The 23283-nt window shown below is 30.4% G+C and overlaps 1 protein-coding gene across 15 annotated transcripts in view; it reads left to right on the forward strand.

Annotated features, from left to right (window-relative positions):
* Positions 1-7811, forward strand: part of LOC143082932 (liprin-alpha-1-like) — a 47745-nt gene extending 39934 nt beyond the window's left edge. For 14 of the 15 annotated variants that reach the window (XM_076258948.1, XM_076258949.1, XM_076258953.1 and 11 more), the window contains 4 exons: positions 863-960; positions 1923-2098; positions 2818-2886; positions 6186-7811. In XM_076258948.1, the coding sequence (XP_076115063.1) occupies positions 863-960; positions 1923-2098; positions 2818-2886; positions 6186-6374 (532 nt within the window). In that variant the 3' untranslated portion in view covers positions 6375-7811. Of the gene's footprint in view, positions 1-862; positions 961-1922; positions 2099-2817; positions 2887-3723; positions 3740-6185 lie in introns of all 15 variants that reach the window. The other variant, XM_076258959.1, reaches the window with a different exon arrangement.
* The last annotated feature ends 15472 nt before the right edge of the window (positions 7812-23283 follow it).

Here is a 23283-nt window from a genome sequence, read left to right on the forward strand (position 1 = left end):
TCAAACGAGAAAACTAACGGCCTTATTTATATAAAAAAATGAAAGTTGTTCATATATCAAAGGGTAGTTATACAAATGGAAATTCCTGTAAATATCTACTTAAGATAATGTTGATTCAGCCTGCTGATACTTTAAAAGAGATTCTAAGATACAGAGGGACATTCAAACTCATAATTTGAAGAAAAACTTACAACCCCATGTAAAAAAAAAAACAGTGAGAAAATCAATGAAAAAACGGACAAGTCTACAAAACACATCATACAAAACTAAGACTGAGCTGTAGAACCCCACCAAAAGATAAGGATGATCTCTGATGATTGTAAAGTTCCAATCTGTATCAACGATAAACATTAGAGTATAGTGTTATCAGAAAGTAATATTTAGAAGGAAAATAGTATGGTTCAGAAGCAGATAATGATTTGAGGTTGAATGAAATATTTGGACAAGCTTGTTATGCAATTCATATTTTTATACTAGGGATAACATTGACCAATTATTTGTGCATTAGCTTTTTTTTTGTATTCAAAATTTTTCAAATAAAAAGATATTTTTACTTTTGAAATTGAGATTATAATAGTACATTTTTGGGGAAAATTGCATACTAACGTTAGTTATCTACTACAAGGAATAAAACATTGCTTAACAGTATATATCTAAATAGAATATGCACATCTTTGTGTGGAAAGAAGACACAAATGATTAGTTGATTGAATATTCTTTACTAACCTTCAATTGCATAAACAGTAATTGAAAAAAGTTTTAAAATTTAAAAAGAAATTGTATTTTGTAAGACATTTAATCTTGTTAGTGTGCTGGTTTATTTTTTCATCTTTTAAACCTTGACTTTATTGTATATTTTCAGGACAAGTTTACAATATGGTATAAATTGTTTAAAAAGATTAAATTATGATAAAAAAGAATTAGAACGGCGGAGAGAGGAAAGTGCTACAGATTGTAAAGGTAGGGATGTTATTTTGTGTACCTTTTACAGCTAAATTCCTAATGCTTGTACAGTTAAAATTTGGTTGGCTTGTTTGCTTTGTTTGTATAAATGTTAATTCAAGCTTTGTAATTAAGATTGACGTCTTTAAACAATATATATAGGCACGATTAAACCCGTATATATTATATTTAAATTTTATTGGACGTTATCCTAATATAATTGTACAATATAAAAACAAAGCAAGCAAGCTAACTAAAGTCTTGCTCTACATGCAGTAGTAAATTAGCTGTAAAGATAGAATGTTTTATAATGACTTTAATACAGTCAAACCTGTAAATAAGGTCATTATTAGGGGGATAAAGAAAGTTTGACTTTATGAGAGAAGTGACCTTTGAATTGAGGTTCAACATTGGTATTACAACAGTGGGACATGAAGAGGTTGTCCTGACAAAAAAGGTTTTTTCTATTGATTGAGGTAACCTTTATGGTAGGTAAATAACACTTTATACATGTACCTACATGGTCATTTTCAATGGTTTTTTGCTACCATGCGCTTTATAATATTGCATGTCATTTTCAGTCATACGTTGCTAACAGCAAAACTTATTGTTTTTCAAATCAATTCATTACTTCGTGATTACACCAAGAAATTATTTTGTTAGCACATAGTTTTCTCAGATTATAGTTTCTTCTAAATTTAGAAAATGAAAGGTGACTCAATAGATTATATAATTAGAGGAATTATCCTGATGATTATACTGCATCATCTCTATGTCTTGTCAAGATAAATGATTTACTTTACTTGGGACATACATATCATGTTAATTACAAATAAATGCAAAGTGTGGTTAGATGAATAATAGTACGACTTTAAGCCTGACCAGTTAATTTCAAAAATAATTATGTAAATATATCCATTAATATCTATAATTGTTTAAATATCTATAAATAGACTAAATCGTTTATCATTCTATTTCAGATGTTTTAGTATGGACAAATGAACGTGTTATAAAATTTGTACAATCTATAGGTCTAAGAGAATATGCAAATAATTTAATTGAGTCAGGAGTTCATGGTTCACTTGTGGCTTTAGATGAAAGCTTTGATCATAATAGTATCGCTTTAGCTTTACAAATTCCTAACCAAAACCCACAGGTATGTTATATTTATAGATTAGATGTAACTATAGAAAGTGTTCCAAAAAACATTTCCAAATCTTTATAAGTAACTTTGTCTACATGTATTCTCATTACAGTAGACAGAAAATACTAAGTATCAACTTTTTTGCAAAGATAATGTTACTGAAAGAGCTATTCTTTGTTAGAGAAGACATAAAAAAAACAACAAGAAACCATCAGGGCTATTCCAGAAAAAAATGTATGGGGGGTTGGAAGGCACATTATATTAATAATACATGAGTGATGGGTATCAGAGCAACTTTTCACACTATAATGCACTATAATTCTGAATTTTAATTGTCTGGGTGGCGGGTGCAGACAAAAACTGCCTTCCAACCCCCCATATATTTTTTTCTGGAATAGCCCTCAGTCCATATTCGAATCATCACACCTTATTTAACACATGTTCATAGCATCTTTTCATAGACAACTTTCAGATTCATACATTTACTTGTGCATGGTCAATTCACATTGTTATTGTTATTAGGTCACAGTAAGAAGCGGTTGTTCAATGACTTAATTAATGCAGATTGACCCTGGGACAACTAGTGTAACCCATTCATAAAAAAAAACAGGAATTTGTTTATTGTAATATAAATCATACTCTTAGCTTAATATTTAGAGCATAACTTTGGTCATAAATAAATGTACTACAATTTAAGATTTACAGATGATAATACAGAAATTTTTTTTTAGGCACGTCAAATATTAGAAAGAGAATTTAATAACTTGTTAACAATGGGAACAGATCGACGGCTAGACGAGGTAAGTCACATGTCATTAGATGAACTTTAACCTAACAAATGAATGTTGTCCTGTTTTAGTTATTGAGGGAGTAGTAGGACAGTACTTACTAAATTTAACTTCGTTAGGTGGTTTTGGTCTGGTTTTGAAAAAATTAAGAAAATAATTCTAAATTCATCCTAACAAAAAAAATAATAATTTGATTGGTTGATAAATTAAAAAAAAATCTTTTAGATCTTTCATTTCAACCTTTGAAAAAAGTTCCAGGGAATTACAAAAAATATAGATCACAAATTATGTCAATTTTGATAAATTTGAAAAAGACCAGCTTTAAAAAGGAAGCTTTTCAATTTGCCTAATCTCTCAAGAATATCAATTTTGCCTAAAGAAACTGATTAAAACTTAGAGAAAGATGTTGGTATTTAGTAATTGTATTTGTGTTATAACTGTTATGCCTTCTAAGTAACAAATACAGATATTTGACTCTAAAATGTTCAAGCATGGTTGGGAACAGATGGAATTTTTTTCCAAATTTTAAGCATGGAAGGTAAAATTTGTGATGGTGACCACAAGGCTTGGATGCTTGGGCAAAGGGACACATCATATTATAAAAGAGAGAGAAAACTGAAAATGAAAAGAAGAAAATAATTTAAAAAAAAAAATAGTTTATACTTTTTTAGTTGAAATTGCTAGTTACAGGTTTTTTCTCCTGACATTTAAATAGGCACACTTCTGATTTACATAATATTAATTATGACATGTTTGATTTACATAATATTAATTATGACATGCAATCTGTAGAGTAGAAATTGTAACTTGTTTTTTCTAAGTGTGATATCTGAGTTTGCTTGTTTTCAGAAGAAATCTAAGAAAGGTGAGAACGTGACATCAGTATTTTATGCTTTTACTGACTGACTTTGGTCATTATGCCTAAAAATGTCAATTTTGTCAAAATAAGATCATGTGAAATGTTTTCATAATTTTAGATCTTTTAAATGGGTGAAGGCAATAATGTTTATTTAACAAAAATTGGCATCACATGGACATTTTGATAGTCTTTCATAGAATATTTGGTTAGAGTCATAGGTCAGGGTCAGAGGTGTATTTCAGATAAAATGTGTCTTACTAGTATGCAAATTAGATTAAAGGTGCACAAGTCTGTGGGTAGAAGTTTATTTGTAAAACTCACTATTTTTTTTATTGCACTTCAATTGAATTCATTAAGTTCATGATCATAAATAGTACAAATTTTCCCTTTTCCATTTGTATTTTTTGGGGGATACTTAGATTCATTGTTTTACATGATCTTAAAATTTGAGCCTCTCCCCCTTCCATTAACAAGACCATGGGCTACGATGTATCACTGTTTCTCTCACCTTTTGTGGAAACTTTGGTTGTCAAACCTTTCCTTACTAACATATGCTTGCTAACAAATATATTGTTTTCAGAAAATAAAATAGTTTGTCTGGGCACTCATTTGAACACTACAAAATTTTAAGTTTTCCCAAGTTTACAAAGGGAGGTAATTGCAGTTCAAGTTTTTTAAAAATGTTGAAAAAATACTAAAGGGAAATTCATGTTGAACAAACAACACCATGATGAACCGAAAAATAATGAAGAGACAAACTAAACTACCTTTAGTTTTATCTAAATGGAAAGTTTCACTGAGTGGTGTTAACATTAATATTGTTTGTCTATTAACTAATGATTGTCTAACATTCTATTTCTTATTATACTGAATGTTTACAAATTGAGCATGAACTCAGTTGGTACTGGCATGTATCAGTTATCCAGCTTTTGTACTAAACCATCAATTGTTGTATTTAATAAGAAACATCCCAAGACGTTTGTGTAATGTAAACTGTTGTAAGGTTATTGTTTCCCTGTTGAGTAAATTGTCTGCACCATGATTATGGTTACATGAAAATACTAGATCCCCAGAAAATTGGTTGGATGTATTGAAGCACTGTGCTTTTCCTTCAGTATTTAAACAGTAATATATTCAAAGATGACTTCATTTAGAGTAATATATAAACTTCATTAGCTTATTAAGATATCATTAGTCTCTTAATCCTTAGTAGTGTAGTCGATATAAAGAGGTAAAATAGTAAGCTTTGCTAGCAGAATTCATTTAAAAAAATTATACATTCAGATATTTGCATATATGCATATAGTTATATATCTATAATACACTTTGCTGGACTCCAGAAGGGCTAGTACTTGCAATTGCAATCACTTGGTGTCCCTCTTTCATTCATCTGCTGACATCCTTGATTAACTTTCAAAACATTTTCTCAGAAATTAATAGACAAATGAAAATCAAGCTTGGTCATAATCATATGTAGGGTGTCTTGTTTCTACTTTGTGTTAAGTGTTCTTTCAAGACGACCAACATGGCTGCCATTATCAAAAACATAAATTAGGGAAAAACAAAAGTATGGTCCTCTACAAATTTTACTTTAAAGATTAATATGGTCATTAGAAATGAGAGCTGACATTTTGGTTTATAATTACATAATGGTTAGTTCTAGACTACTTCATTTACGTTGACTAATTACTGATTATTATTCTCTCAGAAAAATTACAATTTTACATTCAGTTTACCATATGACTTGATAAAAAAATTGAAATAATCTTAAATGAAGTTAAGGTTATTTTTACTGTTATGAACCAAAAAAATGAATATAAATACACTCTTTTTGTAGCAGTTGTATTCCTGAAACAACTTCAAAACAAGGGAAATTATTTGAACAGCCTTTGAAAAATGTTTTTTTAAAGCTCATAGTTTAAACAATATTTTATGCTGATAGTGTATCATTTATAATCTTATCTTTATTTAAGCATAAATGTACTTAAACTTATATTATTTAGTCAAGATGTGATATTGCAGAACATGTTATTGATAAAGGTTGCGAGTGGTGATTATCAAACAGAAATTTCTGCTCCTCATTTATCAAGTTCAAGACTTTATTAGTTGACCTACAGAAACAAATCTGACCTTGGATTATAAAAAAATACAAGTACAATATAGAAATTGCATTCGCCACTAGCTGGATGATTTCCTTTTTCTGTGAATATTTGATGTATATGTTTTACCAAATAAGCATGCTCCTCATTTACCAGATAATCTTGTCACTAAATCTGTTTGCGGTAATAGTCAAAAATGAGTAGGAATAGAAATTACATAATAACAGTTGATAGTACCTTTCTTTTGTCATACTAATTAATTTGTTGGAGTACCAAACATTATATATAAATTATATATATATATGAACCAATTTGTAATCGTTTGAAAATTGAAATTATTGTTTATTTTCCAGGGTGAAGGTGGAAAACTACGTAGAGCCCCTTCTTGGAGGAAGAAATTCCGTCAAAAAGACAAAAGTAAAGATAGCGGTGATGAGGCAGAACCTGCAGAATCTCAACAATCACCACAGCATCCTCGCCGTGGAAATGACAATTCCATGGAACGAAGACCCAATGAAAATGGACGGACGTTCTCACAATAGGACGTAATAAATTGATCCAAAAGACCAAAATAATTGCTAGCATCATTATTCATTTCAAAGTGTATGTTGTTGTCTCAGTGAGTTTAGATAGACAAAGATTGTTGTATCACAACTTCCTGTACTTAAAGGGATAGTCTCTAAAACCTTAAGATTCACATTTCTGTATTCTCATAGAAAATTAGGATTTAAATTTTATCTTTTGTAATGCATACTTGTTATAATTGAAATATAATTGTAGCTGAACATTACAGAATTGAAATGTGACAAAACACAAGATTTTATTGAATCAAAATAATTTTTTATGAGTTTTATTTGGTCAGTGAAGTTTTTGTTACAAAGACTACTTTTGTGTACATTTTACTGACTGATACTGGAGGAGAGCTAATTCTTTTGAATAATTTGTAAACCTCACTACAATTTTTTATATATTTTTTCTTTATCTTCAAAACTGAATTGCTGATGATTCTGTTCAGGTTTTATTCATCAGTGTATGATGATAACCGTTTAATATAACCATTGATTAAATAAGTGGCATGTGGTATATCTGTGATAAAACTCCATATTCAGGACTAAATCCATAATCATAGAATTATACAGTACATTTATATACAAATCCAATATAAAGATTGCCAAAATAATGAGATAAGCTTTTTATAATTATGATATTCATATAAAACATTTATTTAGCCATAATAGGATATAACTATTACTATTCTCACCCTCTAAGTGGAGGGGGAAGGGGGGAGGAGCTATATTGTAATCACCTTGTTTGTCCTTTCATTTCTTCACCAAACAAAACATTTTGTTACACATTTCCCTGGAACTAGTATTGAACAGAGTTACTACATGTTTTGTAAGAAGCTTGACAGTGATAAATGTGAGCTTTTTCTCAGCATCTTGTTGAATGGACTTAATACTTTTCTTTATGTATTTCCAAAATACACCTTTGTACTTAACAGTATTGCATCCTTTTTGGTTAGCAGCTCAACAGTAATGAAATTGTGCTTTTCAAATTTGTCCACACACCTACATCATGTTTTCCTGATACTTTGAATTACAAGTGGGGGAATAGCATAGCAATACATGCATTATTGATGGTAGATAAGTTCTTTGTATGGTTAATATTAAGTTTTGATACTTTAAATATGGCCACCATGGATAGGTTTATGTTGGAGCTAAAATTTTCACAATTTTTTATACTACCCCAAAAAAAATTTTGGGTTCGTATAATGGTATGATGTCGTCGTCTGCGTCGTCGTCGTACGAAGACACTTTGGTTTCCGGATAATAACTTTAGTTTAAGTGAATAGATCTTAATGAAATTTTTTCAGAAGGTTCAGTACCACAAAAGGAAGGGTGGGATTTATTTTGGGGATGATGGTCCGAACCGTTTAGGAATTAGGGGCCCAAAAGGGGCCAAAACAAGCATTTTTCTAGTTTCAGGATAATAACTTGTTTACCAGTATTTCAATTGCTCTGAAAGTATACTACAATGTTTAAAATCACAAGTAGAAGGTTTGGATTCATTTAAGGGGTTATGGGGCCAAAAAGGGGCCAAAACAAGCATTTTTCTAGTTTCCAGACAATACCTTGTGTGTAATTTCATGGATCGCTCTGAAATTGTACCACAATGTACCATATAACAAAGGGGAGGCTGGGATTAAGTTTTGCGTTAATTTCCCAAATATGTAGGAATTAAGGGCCAAAAAAGTGCCAAATAGAAGCATGTTTCTAGTTTCCAAACAATCAATAACTTGTGTTTAAGTGTATCGATCTCTCTGAAATCGTACTACAAGGTTCAATATTACAAAGGAAAGCATGGGATTGAGTTTAAGGGTTATTGCTTCCAGGGGGGGGGGGGGGTTTCAATAAATTGGGGGGGGATCTCAGTTTACCATTTTTTGTAAGGGATTTTTTTTTTTTCAACATTTTTCAAATTTCAAATTTTGAAAAGTTTCAATAAGAAATATTTAATTGCAAAGTATTGTGCAATAGATGCGTTAGATCTTGAACCACATTAATTTTGTGGCAAAAACCTATATTATGTCAAAAATTTGATCACAATCAAAATTCAGATGGTATCAAGCTTGAATATTGTGACCAAATTTGCCCCAACTGTTCAGGGTTCGACCACTGGGGTCGTATAAAGCTGCGCCCTGCGGAGCACCTGGTTTTTATTCTTTTGTAACAGTGAAATTTAAATTGTACATGTATATAAATGGTAGTCAGCTACTTGTTAAAAGCTCTATAATATACCGTACTCAAGTACTCTGATCACAAATGGTAGAAAAAAATTAAAAAACAGCATGAAACCTTCCATATAATCTGATTGTGTAATAAAAAAATATACTCATGTTAGAATGTAAGTAAAAATTAAAATTAAAAGGTGTCTTTAGGAGAATTGGTTACATTGTGATATTATCTAAGTTGATCTTATTATGGCTAAATATTATATTTTGATGTGACAGTTAGTAGAATATATTCATTTTTTCAATCTAGGTAGTGTTGATTTTGAATATGGAAAACCTGTGAACTAAGGGTATCTCTTTATCAATATCATGCAGGTTTCCATAGTAAACAAAATTGTAAAATAATTGAAAAGAAGTTGTAGCAATAATCTGTTGAAAAGATTTTAATTGTTGCATTTATTTCATGTTTTAGAAGGAGACCAAGAACAATGTATTGTGTAGAACACATTTGATATTAATGTACAGATAGTATGTAGTAAAAAATATGTATGACTGCTTTTACCCATAATGCCATGGTGTACATCATAATCATATGAATGTTTGTGATTATCAGTTATTTTATGTTTGATTTTTGGTGGAAGAAGACTTCAAGTCTTCTGAAGGCCAATGGTGCAGACTTTAAAATCATTAAATTTTCCGTATGCCGCATTCGTTTCTGTGTATTACAATTTCATAACAACTTCTGATTCCTGACACCAATTTTTACACATGATTAAGCATCTGAATCATTTAATTTGTAAATTATGATTGAAAAACAATCACTATCGTAAATATGTACCCTTTTATTTATGTAAATTATTAGATTTCATCTCATCTACATGAACGTTATCTGTTTACTTGTAACCGGATGTTTTTACTGTAGATATTTGAAGTACGCATGCGTGAATTTGGTATCGGGACAACTCGCCCTTTTTAAATGTTCGCCCTTGAAGTTACGAATTTGCAGACAAAAAGATTTTGTTTTATATAAAGGATCTATTTCTTATTAAATTGTTGTCTTTATTCATTGTTTTCCTTTGTCATGTGAATTAGATGCCCTTCTACTTCAAATGGTTTGAATCTATTTATAAAATTATTCAAGACTCAGTTGACAAGAGCAGTACGCTGCTGTTGGGAGAATTTTGATTAAACTCTAAATGCTCATAGAATAAGAAATATAATCTAAACTGAATGTACCTCCTTCTGAATAATTTATTGCAATATAAATATGAATCCCTTTTGACAAGAGAAATCTGACTTTTGTCAGAAATATTTGTTTCAAAAGTGCAAAGGTATTCACGTGTGGCGGCCATATTGGTTTGTTTACAAATATGTGAAGAAGCCTCTAGAACCATGACCTAAACATAAATAGTCTTCCGAAAACATAAACTTTATGCAATACTATTTTATCAATCATGATTATTTTCATGAATTTAAATTTGATTATTTAAAGAAATAGAATTATAACAATTACGATTTTAGATTAGAGATTCTACACTGCTTTGATCTATTTATAGCCAAATTAGTTTACCTGTGTGAAAATATAAATAATGGTCTAAATGGATATTAATTTGTTTACTAAACAAGTAAAGACAAACTATGGATGGAAGATAATAATTCACATAAATATTTCAGGTCATTTGATTTATTTTAATAAATTTTCAGTTATTTAGTATTTTGTAAAAAAGGGGGAGGGTTTTTTTTTACATGTCACGCCGTATCTCAAAAACAATTTATGATTATTGCTTAAAACTTTACACACTTCTTTGTTATATTAATCTAAAGATCTGTATACTTTTTCGTTTTGATTCAAAATTTTATTTTAGTGATATTTAGTTTTTTTTGAAGAAAAAAAGAGGGGGTTCATATGTCCCTCCATATCTCAAAAAAAATAAATGGAACAAAGCAGCCTGAGTTAGTGGGGCTGCTTTTATGGTAATTCAAATTACCTTTTATTCACCTTCTTGCACCTCAGAGCTATCAGCTCTTTGATTTTTAAATTGGTTGAAAAAAATAGCTTAGTTTGTTCACTAGTCAAGAGTATCTTGGAAAAAAATATTGTTGAAAGATTATTTAAAATCCATTTTAAAACTATCATGATTGAGATTCATAGAAATACAAGTACCGGTAGTTCTGTTGGTTAGTCTGTGATGTTAGTATCTGTGATACTGTAAGACTGTAATTAAGTTTTGCTGACCAGAGGAAGCTTTAGATTAACAGGGATCTGAATTATGAAGGGGTTCTTAATCAAAGTTTTACCAATTATTAGATATTTGTTTATTCATTCAGTACCCTTCTTTATTAAAAATACATGAAAGTCTGACTTTTTATGAAGGTGGTTATAGGATTACTTGTATAAGTAAAGTTACTTTTCATTTAGTATTTTGGTGCTAAGACCTTATATGTTTTAACATTACATTTTGGTTGTGCCTTCCAAGGAAAGCTTGGTTGTGATTTCAGATGTGTTCATTATAAATATACTCACTCCATTATACACTTCATTATGAAAGACTTTCTTAGCACTAACTTAAAACTTCAACCTGTGAGAAAAATAGCCCATGTTAATCTTCATAGTACAAAACAATGTAATATTAAAGACCTGGAAATCAATGTAATTATGATGAAAAGGATTATTTTTTTTAAAACAAAATGTTACGAATCCTGAAAGCAGACACCATTTACTCAACAACACCACAATAATTTGATGCCATGAATACATTTATTTGAAGTTCAATTAGAATTTATTAAAATGCATTTATTTCAAGTTTTATATATCTGATGAAAAAGTGTCATATAAAACATTTTTGATCCATTACCAAATATTTTTGGTGTTTTTTATTGTGATAGATGACATTGATGATTATGATGTGTATCCATGTGTAATTGTGTGGGCTGTGTATGTGTGTGTGTGGTACATGCTTCATTTTTAACGTCATATTTATTTCTTACCAGATTGTAAATGTAATAAACTGTATAGCATGTCTGAAAATATGCAAATACAGTGATTCAAACAGTATTATCTTGTCTATATTATGTTAGCCATTGAACTGCTGAAAGGATGCACATCAAATGACATATATACAAATCACTAACACACTTACCTCTTATGCAGTTTGTTAAATATAATGAATATTTTCAACCTTTTCCTCATTTGCAAAGATCATTTTACATCACCAACATTTCTATAAATGACCTGCTACCATATATGCAAAATAAAATTAAGAATGGAAATGGGGAATATGTCAAAGAGCCGAAAGGCCACCAATTGGTCTTCAACACAGCTCATTCCATTGAGTGCATCACATCCACACCCATCTATATTCGCAACTGCTATTGAAACTTTATTCTATGTACAAATTATAAAAAACCAGTGTTACAAATTCCCATTCTAATCAATACAAACTTTCATCTTAAATATTGCTTATCATAGACTTTTCAGACCTGTTGGTATTTGAGAGGATGAAATGAAGAAACACTATTAGGCAACATATTTCACAATAAATGGTCAACTACAGAATACCTCCCTTCAGTCTATTCAAATCATCTCTTTCACCTTTACCACACCTGTTATGCTTGAAGTTACAAACAATACAAAAGTAAGATGATGTGGTATGATTACAGATGAGACAACCTGTTCTTCCTTAGCTCTGCTGGATACCAAAATTAATCGAGTTTCCTTTCGAACAACATAATATTGATGGTTCTGCCAATTACACCTTGAAACCTTTTAAAGTTGTAAACTTCTGTTTGTTCAGCAATCAAAACAAGATTTATGAGTTACCGAAAAACTAACTATTTTAATAAGGGTTTAATGAAATTGTGAATCTAATGTTGATACTAAAACTTAAAATAAATCTATGGTGGTACATGTACATACAATTTTGTTAAAAAAAACCCTTTTAATGAGCATTAGTATAAAAAAACAATTCAAAATTTCAATCAGATTTATGATTTTTAATTAGCACAAAAATAACATGAGATAACAATCCAGTGGTAGTGATGCCTTTCCTATTTGTATAAAGCTTTATATTTGAGAAAAAAAAGGAAAAAAAATACTTCATACCTATATGCAAAAACCTTATGTTGTGAAATTTTGTCGGTCATATGTCCATTGTTCCTTTAAATTACCTCATTTTCATGGTTCACTGACTGCTTAAAAAAATGCGGATTTTTAATACCCCATTTATGGGCATTATGTTTTTTGGTCTGTGCGTCCATTCGTTCGTCCGTCTGAAACTTAGTACAAATGTTTCCTATGATATGATCTTTCCAATTTTAATGCCAAATTAGAGATTTCCACCCATTTTCGCAGTCCACTGCACATAGAAAATGATAGTGCGGATGGGGCATCTGTGTACTGGGGACACATTCTTGTTTGTCATGTAAAATACTCACTTCTAATGAGTATTAAGACAAGCATCATTTGGTTTATGGAATCCTTGTAAAGTTTACATGTCTGACACACAGGGTTCACCTGACCTTAGTATTATTTCATGGATCATGATCAGTTTCTGGCTCTGTCTATTTAAGTCAGGAATATGACAGTTCTTGTCCATTCGTTTTTGATGTGTTGTGTTATTTGATTTTGCCATGTGATTATGGACTTTCCGATTAGATTTTCCTCTAACTTCAGTATTTTCGTGATTTTACTTTTTCCTAGGAACTAAAAACAATAGGACCACTATCTGGTGTATGAAATGATTGTATGTTCTACATGTCTGTCTGGCATGGTTTATCTGACCTTGACTTCATTTTCATTGATCATTGAAAAGTGTTTGTGATACTTATATTCAACAGGCAAGATATTTCAGCATTTGCACACTTGTTAATAAAATTGAGAATTGAAATCGGGAAAGGTCTTCAGCTGGCACCTAAAGAAAAATATGTACTAGTAAGATGAAAAAGGACATCAAACTTAACTCTAAAACACATAAACGAACTAAATAAAAAAAAACATACAAGACTAACATAACAAAGGCAAAAAGGCTCCTGATTTGATACAGGTGCAATAATGCTGCAGGGTTAAACATGGTTTGTGAGATCTTAACCCTCCCTATAGCTCTTGCCAACTTAAAATAAACAAACACAGAAATACCCACAATAAAGCTATGTTGAATAGGAGTCCAAGTCTCATGAGTCTGGTGTCAGAAAAGGTAACAGAAGAAACATAATGTTTGATTATAAATTTTGAATTTCTGTGGGAACCCTGCATTTAATCAAAAGGTACAAAGGTTCTGCAAAGTGGGTTAACCAAGATGAAGGACAGCAAATTGGGCTACTGCAAGTGAAAGGTGTGAAACATTTCATAATTTGGTCTGAAGCTTTTTAATGATAAAAAGACTTCAGAGTATTTTGCCCTGTTAACATAAAGTTTGGTGCTGATGGGGATTTTTTTAAAGGTTTTTCTACATTTTTTCTAAAAATGGACATTTTTTTTAAAGATAACATTTAGATTCAGTTGGGGATTACATTTTTTTTACACATCATTAATCAACTTTGTCAAAACTTCATAGAATTTTATGAAAGTTGGATAGAAGCTTCTTCAAAATCAAGAAATAGCACCCTTAGAAATATATTTGATTTAAAAAAGAATATTTGAATATGATAAATAGATATAGGCATTACTACATTACACTTTTACTCTGAATATTTTTTGTGAAAATTTAGAATAAGAAAATCTAAAATAAGGAATATCTTATTTAAAACAAATTTAACATTTGCACAATGGTAATTCATAATGATAGGCTTTAAGTTTTCACACTTAATTTCAGAATTAGTGTTAAAATATGGATTTTAAAAAAATGTGGTTTGTAATTACCTCCCTTTGACATATATTTTTAAAAAGAAATGACTTTACTGTAATAAGATAAGATGGTAGTGGAAAACTTTGTTTGATTCTGAGTGAACATCAGCTCTATTGAACTTTTTTTCAGAATGTATCAAACATATAATTAATGTTAAAACAAAAGCACATGTAAACAACATTTTGGCTGTATGATATCATATTAAGTTAAAATCCACTTCAGCTTGAAGTTCCTCACAGGACACCATTTAAATCATATAAAAATTTTGTATGTGAAAACAATGTTGGAAACTTTACATGTCCTTTTATTCTTTATCAAAATATAATCTTTGACAAATTATTTATCGGTTTGTATCTTGACAAATGAAATTGACAAATTAAAGATTTATCCTATAATTTAAATCTTTTTTTTATGTACAAAAATTCCTATTTTGACATTTGCTGAAGAAAAACATGGTTTTTAATACCAAGGATGTATATATATTGATGGGATGATATGAAATAAGGAAAAAATGGTACCTCAAAAAAGAATGTTTTCATATCCTGAAAATTGAGACTGATGAAAATAAATTCATCTATTTATTGATTGTTGGTGTTTCAACACTACATTTTCAACACTAAATGCAATATTGAGGTGGCTAGTTTTCATTGGTGCAGGAAACAAGTGTGCCCAGAAAAACGACAACCTTTGGCAGGAAAATATTTGTTGGTTAGCTTAGAATAATTTGCATTAGAAAACATTTAGTTTTAAAATGCATAAGAACAGCAATAAGTGCCCTGGTTTTTTGTTTATATTTTTGTCAACAGTTTGGTAAATTTGTGTCATGAATTTAAACACCATGTTGGTTATTTTTCCCATTGAGAAAATTTTTACTATATTCAATATGTTAAAGGGAGATAATTTTCCACCATGATTTGTTGCTTGTATTATATTGACTAAATATAATTAAAAATAAAGTAAATTTTGATGTAATTCCTATTTAATAATGGTCACACATATTCTTAAAATGATAAAAAGTTCTTATCATGGAAATAAATTTTTTATCTTACATTTTCAATGTTGTCCATAATCATGACTCATTCAAAACTATTCTTCATTTTGATGTTAACTATTTTGTTTTGTGAAATATTTAATTTGTGATCACGTGAAACTGAATTAATTTTGAGGTGATTCTTTATATTGGGTTATTACCTATAGAAAAGTTCAGATAGGGTCAACAACTAGAACAGCTGTTTTCTAACCTAACTCTTTATGCATAACTACAGGACAAACAGCCAAGGCTTGTAAAATTGATTTTGGGCCTTTAAAAATGATCTCTAAAGAACAGCAGAAACATTGTTTAATATTCTCGACACAAGAGTCATATGTATAAGAACCACAGACACCTTAACCCTTAAAAGCCATTGCTTGATGTATTTAACGTTGCTATGATTCATTAGCACAAGTTTTAAGATGTGGTTAAGGAAAAGTGGAAAACATTGTTTCTGAATTGATTATATAATTTGTTTATTAGAATTTTCATTTCAGAATCTAGGTATATCTTCCCAATATAAACAAATGTCTCTTTGTGTAGTGTTGTGTTCTTATTTACTTGAGACTCAATTTGACTGTACCTCCTTTTCACAGAAACAATGAATCAAAGCTTCCTAAAGCTGGATATCAGGCTAAATGTGAACATGCTATAATGTTATTTTCGCATCTATCCCTAATCAACTACCTGTTTACTGAATACTCTACATACAAGTTCATGCGCCTTTTTCGAGTCAGGAAAATCAATGGCTGTATTTAGTTATATCTTAATGTCTTTTTCATTTATGGCTTTTGCTTTTTATGGCATATCTTTGATTGCTCTGTTTAATTAATATTTCATTGCTTCTTGGCAATTTAATTATTGGAGGAACACTTGTAGTCTATATGTTGCATGCTTGATGTTTTTTGTTGTTGGATTGCTGTCTCATTGATATTATTTCCTTTCGTCTATCTAACATTGTAGTTTGGGCAAAACATCTTGATCCTGACCACAAACTTCACTCTCCAAATTTCAATATAAACCAAAAATTCATCTCGAGTTAGGACGGTCAATAATTTGACCCATCCCTGAGTCAAACCAGATTTAAATCAGTATTTTCTCCTTATCTGCTAAGCATTTGAAGTCAAAAAGACTGATTAACTCAGCATTTGACCTATGTTTTCAGTTACAGTCCTAAGTCCTTCTGGAGACTGTCACCATCTTGGCTAGCCTTTTAAAACCTAACTGATGGTCTGGTTCAAATTAAGGTATATTTATGTAATGTTTGCCACTGGTTAATAAGCTTCCATCAAACAAAGAGTCCTGCTCACCAACTAGTAATCTCTCAAGTAATTTCCGACACACTGCTCATGACATTACTATTGCAACAACTCTTTAAAGGGTATGCTAGTTGCCTGTATATGTGGCAAGGCTAAATTTCTGTCCCTATTCCAACCTAACCTAATTGTCAGTAGCTGTTCAAATAGTTACCCTTCATCTTGTTATTCCTTAACTGCCAAAACCAAGATTGTATTAATTTTTAATATGCTCTTGTCCTGAACATGCCTGAACTATTTGCCACTGGATGTAAAGCAACAATCTATAAACCAATCAAGCACGTGAAATAGAATCTTGATGTCTTTTGATTATTTGTGTCATTGGGTTGCTGCCTCATTGGCATATACAAGAGTAGCAATGCCCTTTAACGTCCGGCTTCAAACAGTCATCTTCTACTACCGTTAGGGTCAAATTGATTAATATTTTATCGTGGGATTCATCAGAGGTCTCAAATAATTACCGTTACCGCCATTTTTGGAAAAAAATTAACGTGATTTTTTCCATTATGCTTCATAAAGGTACCCCCATTACGACCCTCATATACTAACACCTCCTTTCATTGTTGCTAAGTCTTAAGTTTTTCTATGTAATGTTAAGGGCTATAAAAACAAACTATAAATATGACAATAAAATTTAATATCAATGACAAAGTTTTAACAAGTTTACATTAGAAGTAGGCACACAACTAGCTCAAGCATCTTATTTGATTTAAAACACAAGTTGACAGCAATTTATTTTTACAAAGCCTAAACCTGAAAAACATTTATATCAATATTATTATTTATTACTTCCAACTTTCTGATCAATGACCTCATTACATTCTACTATTCTGAAATATTTCCATGAAGTATATTTTGATTCTAAATTTGTATTTTGATTTTTTTTACAAAATGAAAACATTTTTATGTACTATGATTATAGGTGAAGAGAATGCAGTGCTAAGCAACACACTTATGGAATGAATATGTATGGAATGATTTTATACACAAAATGTTTACAAAAATATACAATTGTTCAAAATAAATTATACGAAATATGCATATGGCAAAAAAAAATCATAAACATATTCTCTTTTTGGAATGTTGGTGTGTTAAAATCACAGGAATGTTTTACAAGAATCATTCATGAAATACAAAATCAAAGTCCTGCCTATTTTATTTTTTTAAACAAAAATTGATTATTTTTATTTTTCATTTTATTTACCCTTAATTTTTTTAATCTAATTTTTATGTTCATCCTCTTTTAGCAAAACTTCATTTCACTTTATAAAAATTGTAAAATTTTGTTTTTACAACTTTTTCATTGATTCTTAATTGTAAAAAACTGTAACAAAATATCATTAAAAAAACTAGTAAATAAAAGTTGCCAATAGATACTTTTATCTAATTCAATATAAAAATGTTCAAGTATTCAATAACAAAAATGTTTAAAACAAATACAAAACCAATGAATATGTATGACTATATTCTCATACGTTGCAATCTCTTTGGCTTATGCAGAGTATATACAATGCAAAATGATTATGCAATTTGTAATTATGACAACTTATGAATATTTATAAATGAATTCAACTATATATCTTTGTAATTATTCCACAATTTGCATAAATATTGTGTCAATGTTTTTTTTTTTGCTTTGGCCATTTTTCCAAACAGAGTATTCATATAGAACAAAGCTATTCTAGAGTATTGTAAAGACATATTTTTTTTAACTGTTCATTTTTTAATATCTTTGCATAGTTCATATAATGTTAAAATCTTATAAAATATCTCTGTTTTAATCTCACCTTTTTAAGAGTAATTTCATCAATCAAAATAAAAAGAGCAACTTTGTGACTTCTCGATTCAAAAGCATTCAGTAAACATTGAAGATTTTTGTTTGTTATTTGAGGGGGAGGGGGTAGGAGTTCCCGAAATCCTGGTCTTAAAAACATGAAATCTCAAGGTCCAGAATTTAAATAAATTTAAATCCTGACATCCTGAAATTTCGAAAGAAGAATTCCAGGATCCCGAAAGGGTCAATCCCAAAAGGGTCAATCCCGAAATCCTGATCTTAAAAAAACCTGATCCCGGAGTCACGATAAAGGTCCTATCCCCCTCTTATTTTGAAGAAAAAACAGAACTTTTAAGCCAATACAAGCTTGATTAGTGCATTTATTTCATGACTGAAGCAAAATCATTTTTTATTCACTTTTCAAAATAAATTGTCAAAAAGACATCCATGTATACTGTCAAAACTTAGTTTCTTGGAGTATAAAACAAATCTTACAATGTCTTCATAATATCTAGGCATAAGAATCTCAATTTTCTGGAGTAATGACAAATCTGTCAGATCTTCAATACACAACCTTTGATTATTTCTTGTGTTAACAAAGATTTAATATCAATTATTTAACCAATCTCAGTTGTGTCAATACATAGAAAAAATGGTATTATGAAATATTCAGGAAAACTAAAATCTCACATTGTGCTGAGTAATATTTATATTTTACGCTCCGAAAATTATTAACATGAAAAAATAAATACAAAGTGATAAAAGCTATTTACAATAAAAATACTGAATAAAAATGGATGAACAAACAAATAAAGCAATGCATAAACTACATAGTGATAATAAAATCTGAAATAAAGTCTTCAAAAGCTAAAACTGCCTTGTAAGCTAATAGGGTGATTTATCAAAGTGACCAAGCCATTATAAACATAGCCATCATATATCATATTGTCATTTCTTATGTTCAGCCATTTAAAGCTGATGCGGCGTTAACATCTAAATGACAATGAGCAGACTCAATAAAATTTTCGCAGAATCATGAAATGTTTACACAAGAGTGCACACACTGAAATGTCTCGCCTTCTTTACTAATCATTGATATTATGTTGATAGTCCTAAGTATAAAGCTTAATAACAACTGTCACATAAACTTAACATTAACCAACATAGCTAAACAAAGACCAATGAACCATGAAAATGAGGTCAAGGTCAGATGAACCATGCCAGGCAGACATGTACAGCTAACAAAGCTTCCATACAACAAATATAGTTGACCTACTACTTATAGTTTAAGAAAAATAGACCAAACACAAAAACTTAACACTGTGCAATGAACCCTGCAATTGAGGTTGTGGTCAAATAAAACCTGCGAGACTGACATATAGATCATAATATATATCCATACACCAAATATAGTTGACCTTTGGCAATGTTTGGCATATAATATTAGATAAAAAGACCAAAACTTAAAAACTTAACTTTGACCACTGAACCATGAAAATGAGGTCAAGGTCAGATGACATCTGTCCGCTAGACATGTACACCTTACAATCATTCCATACAACAAATATAGTAGACCTATTGCATAATGTATGAGAAAAACAGACCAAAACACAAAAACTTAACTATAACCACTGAACCATGAAAATGAGGTCAAGGTCAGATGACACCTGCCAGTTGGACATGTACACCTTCCAGTACTTCCATACACCAAATATACTAGCCCTATTGCTTATAGTATCTGAGATATGGACTTGACCACCAAAACTTAACCTTGTTCACTGATCCATGAAATGAGGTCGAGGTCAAGTGAAAACTGTCTGACGGGCATGAGGACCTTGCAAGGTACGCACATACCAAATATAGTTATCCTATTACTTATAATAAGAGAGAATTCAACATTACAAAAATTCTGAACTTTTTTTTCAAGTGGTCACTGAACCATGAAAATGAGGTCAAGGACATTGGACATGTGACTGACGGAAAGTTCGTAACATGAGGCATCTATATACAAAGTATGAAGCATCCAGGTCTTTCACCTTCTAAAATATAAACCTTTTAAGAAGTTAGCTAACGCCGCTGCCGTAGCCGCCGTAGCGGCCGCCGGATCACTATCCCAATGTCGAGCTTTCTGCAACAAAAGTTGCAGGCTCGACAAAAAACTGATGAGAACAATTTATATATACAACTTGATATATAGCACTTGATGTAATACAAAATTACAATAAAATAAAGTATTGCATAAAAAATTCATAAACAACCACACATCATAAACAAATTACCAGTCTTAGACTGATATAACTGTATAACAATTGTATGAGAATAACTCATAAATAAAAACACAAATTGATTAGACAAATTTATGCAACAAGTAGCTCTAATTCCATTGGAATATCCCATATGATCAGGAGTTAAATCATTCAGTTCAGAAACTAGAGGATTATGGGTAATTTCAAGAGAATGATGTTGCTCCATTGGTTGGATACCCATTGTTTATGACATTTTTATCCAATCAAATGATGGTGTATTCTTTTGCAAATATTAACATGAATGGATATGATTTTATTATGGTTGATTATTAAATAGAAGAAAACAATAATAAAAATATGATGTTAACAGTACCCCAAAATATACTACTTTACTTATAAGTAAGAGAAAAAAAGAATGTTACTTTATAAAGTTAGTTTGTACCCTGTTTAAAATGTTGGACCGATACACAAATGGCTCTAAATGAAGATATAATTTTTGTACAGCAAGGAAGATGAATACTTTTTGATAGATAAACAATTGCAATGGGATTTTAGTGTCAGCTTTACTGTTCATCAACTTTGACTCTTATAGTAATGGATATTTTGCACAATTTTGTTAATTTATAAACAACATCAGTATTGTAGTAGCGATTCAGCAACATCTAAGCTGTACCTTTTGGATTGCCAATACTATGGAAGTGTTTTTATTGGACATACAATACTACTTGATCATAAAATATTTCGTCCCTTTCTCCATGTAAAACTAATGTTCAATCTATATTTCTTTACGAATTCAACTTAATGCAATGAAGCGGAATATCAATGTTCCTCTGCATTTCCTACTTAACTGTTCTTTTTTAAAGCTAAAAAAAATGGAACTGAATGCTCCTGATCATAGACAGACAAAATAAACGTCAATCTTCCGTTCACTAAAATTGACACATAAATCTGTTTTCAAACAGGTAATAAAGCACAATATAAATACCATGATTCATTCATAACAATAATATACAGCTGATCTTAACCAATGTCAATCCATACAATAATAAATAATTTCACAAATAGACAGACCTGCCAACTATCCCGATTTTTGCGGTATCATCCCGATTTTTATCCCTCAACCCGAATCCCGATATCGGGATCGTAAAAAAAGTCAAAATCCCGATTTTCAACAAATATACCCGAAAAAATTATTGTTTACCGATTTTGAAGTTTTTCTGATCAATTTAAAAAAAATCTATAATTTTACCTGGGGACATATTATGACAAGTTAACGACCCTACGCTAATCAACAGTCACAACAGGTGTCATAATTAGTGGTTGTATGTAATCAGATTACCTAATTGGTCGTAACAGTCCTCAAAATTACACAAATTTGGTCAAACAGCCTTTCAATTTTAATCAATTTACCATACAAGCACAATTTGCAACATTTGCCATAGTTCCACAACAAAATCATAATTAATTGAAAGATGAGAACTGTAATGAACTCTCAAGAAAACATCGTTTATCTTGAAATCCGTTTAATTTTTGAAACCAGACGTCGTGTGTCTGTTGATTCAAGGATTTGTATACTACAAATCCTTGGTTGATTTAAAATCGATGCCATTTTGTATTCACTTTTACTGTGTTACTGTATAAGCCTCCGCCGGTAAGAGCACCTCTGAATACAAAGAAAGAGAACTCAAATTTTATCCATTTTCTCATTGATACCGATAAGACCATAAGTAAGACTAAATCAAAATCTGTCTTCAATCATCCTTCTAACTTTAGGACATGTAGTTTTAGGTCTGTTGAGTCAAGGTTCATAGATAAGAAGGTTTTTGGAGGGTGAAAAAAGGATGGGGGTCTCTACTTTGAATCCTTTATTTTTAATGCCATTTTCTCTATTCTTCAGTTATTTTGTCAATTTTATAATTTAATAGTACAAGAGTCATGCAAATAAAAGAAATCAAGGCCTACAAGCTCATCATTAGTATACCAAAAGAAAAAAGAAAAGAACTTAGACTATTATAGGAGTAAAAAACAAGCACACAGAAAAGTCGCTAAAATTGTAACCCTTTAAAATCTGGTCGCGCGCTAAATCCCCCATGGAGATTTTCAAAAGTTGGCAGGTCTGAATAGATGAAGATTGAAATGCATTTTTTTTTGGGGGGAGGGGGGTATAAAATAACAAAGTATTGAAACTCTTGTCAAAAAAATCATTATGCTGTTTACCACTATAAATAGTAAATGTATTTCTTAAAACTCTTAACAAAATAATTTTGTATTAAATTCAAATCTTCCAACTTAAGGCAACATAATCCAAAAGCTAAGATTATAAAGCAAAAAAAAAAAAAAATAAACATCACATACTGTGGATTCATTATTATTCGTTGGATATCAATTTTCGTGCATTTCGTGGCTAAAGGTGAACCACAAAATCAAATGTTCAACAAATGACAAATTTTCTAAAGGCTTGTATAGAAACTTCGGTGAAACCACGAAATTAAAAATGTCCACGAACATGCA

The sequence above is a fragment of the Mytilus galloprovincialis genome, chromosome 7, assembly GCF_965363235.1.
Source record: "Mytilus galloprovincialis chromosome 7, xbMytGall1.hap1.1, whole genome shotgun sequence".
Lineage (NCBI taxonomy): Eukaryota > Metazoa > Mollusca > Bivalvia > Mytilida > Mytilidae > Mytilus > Mytilus galloprovincialis.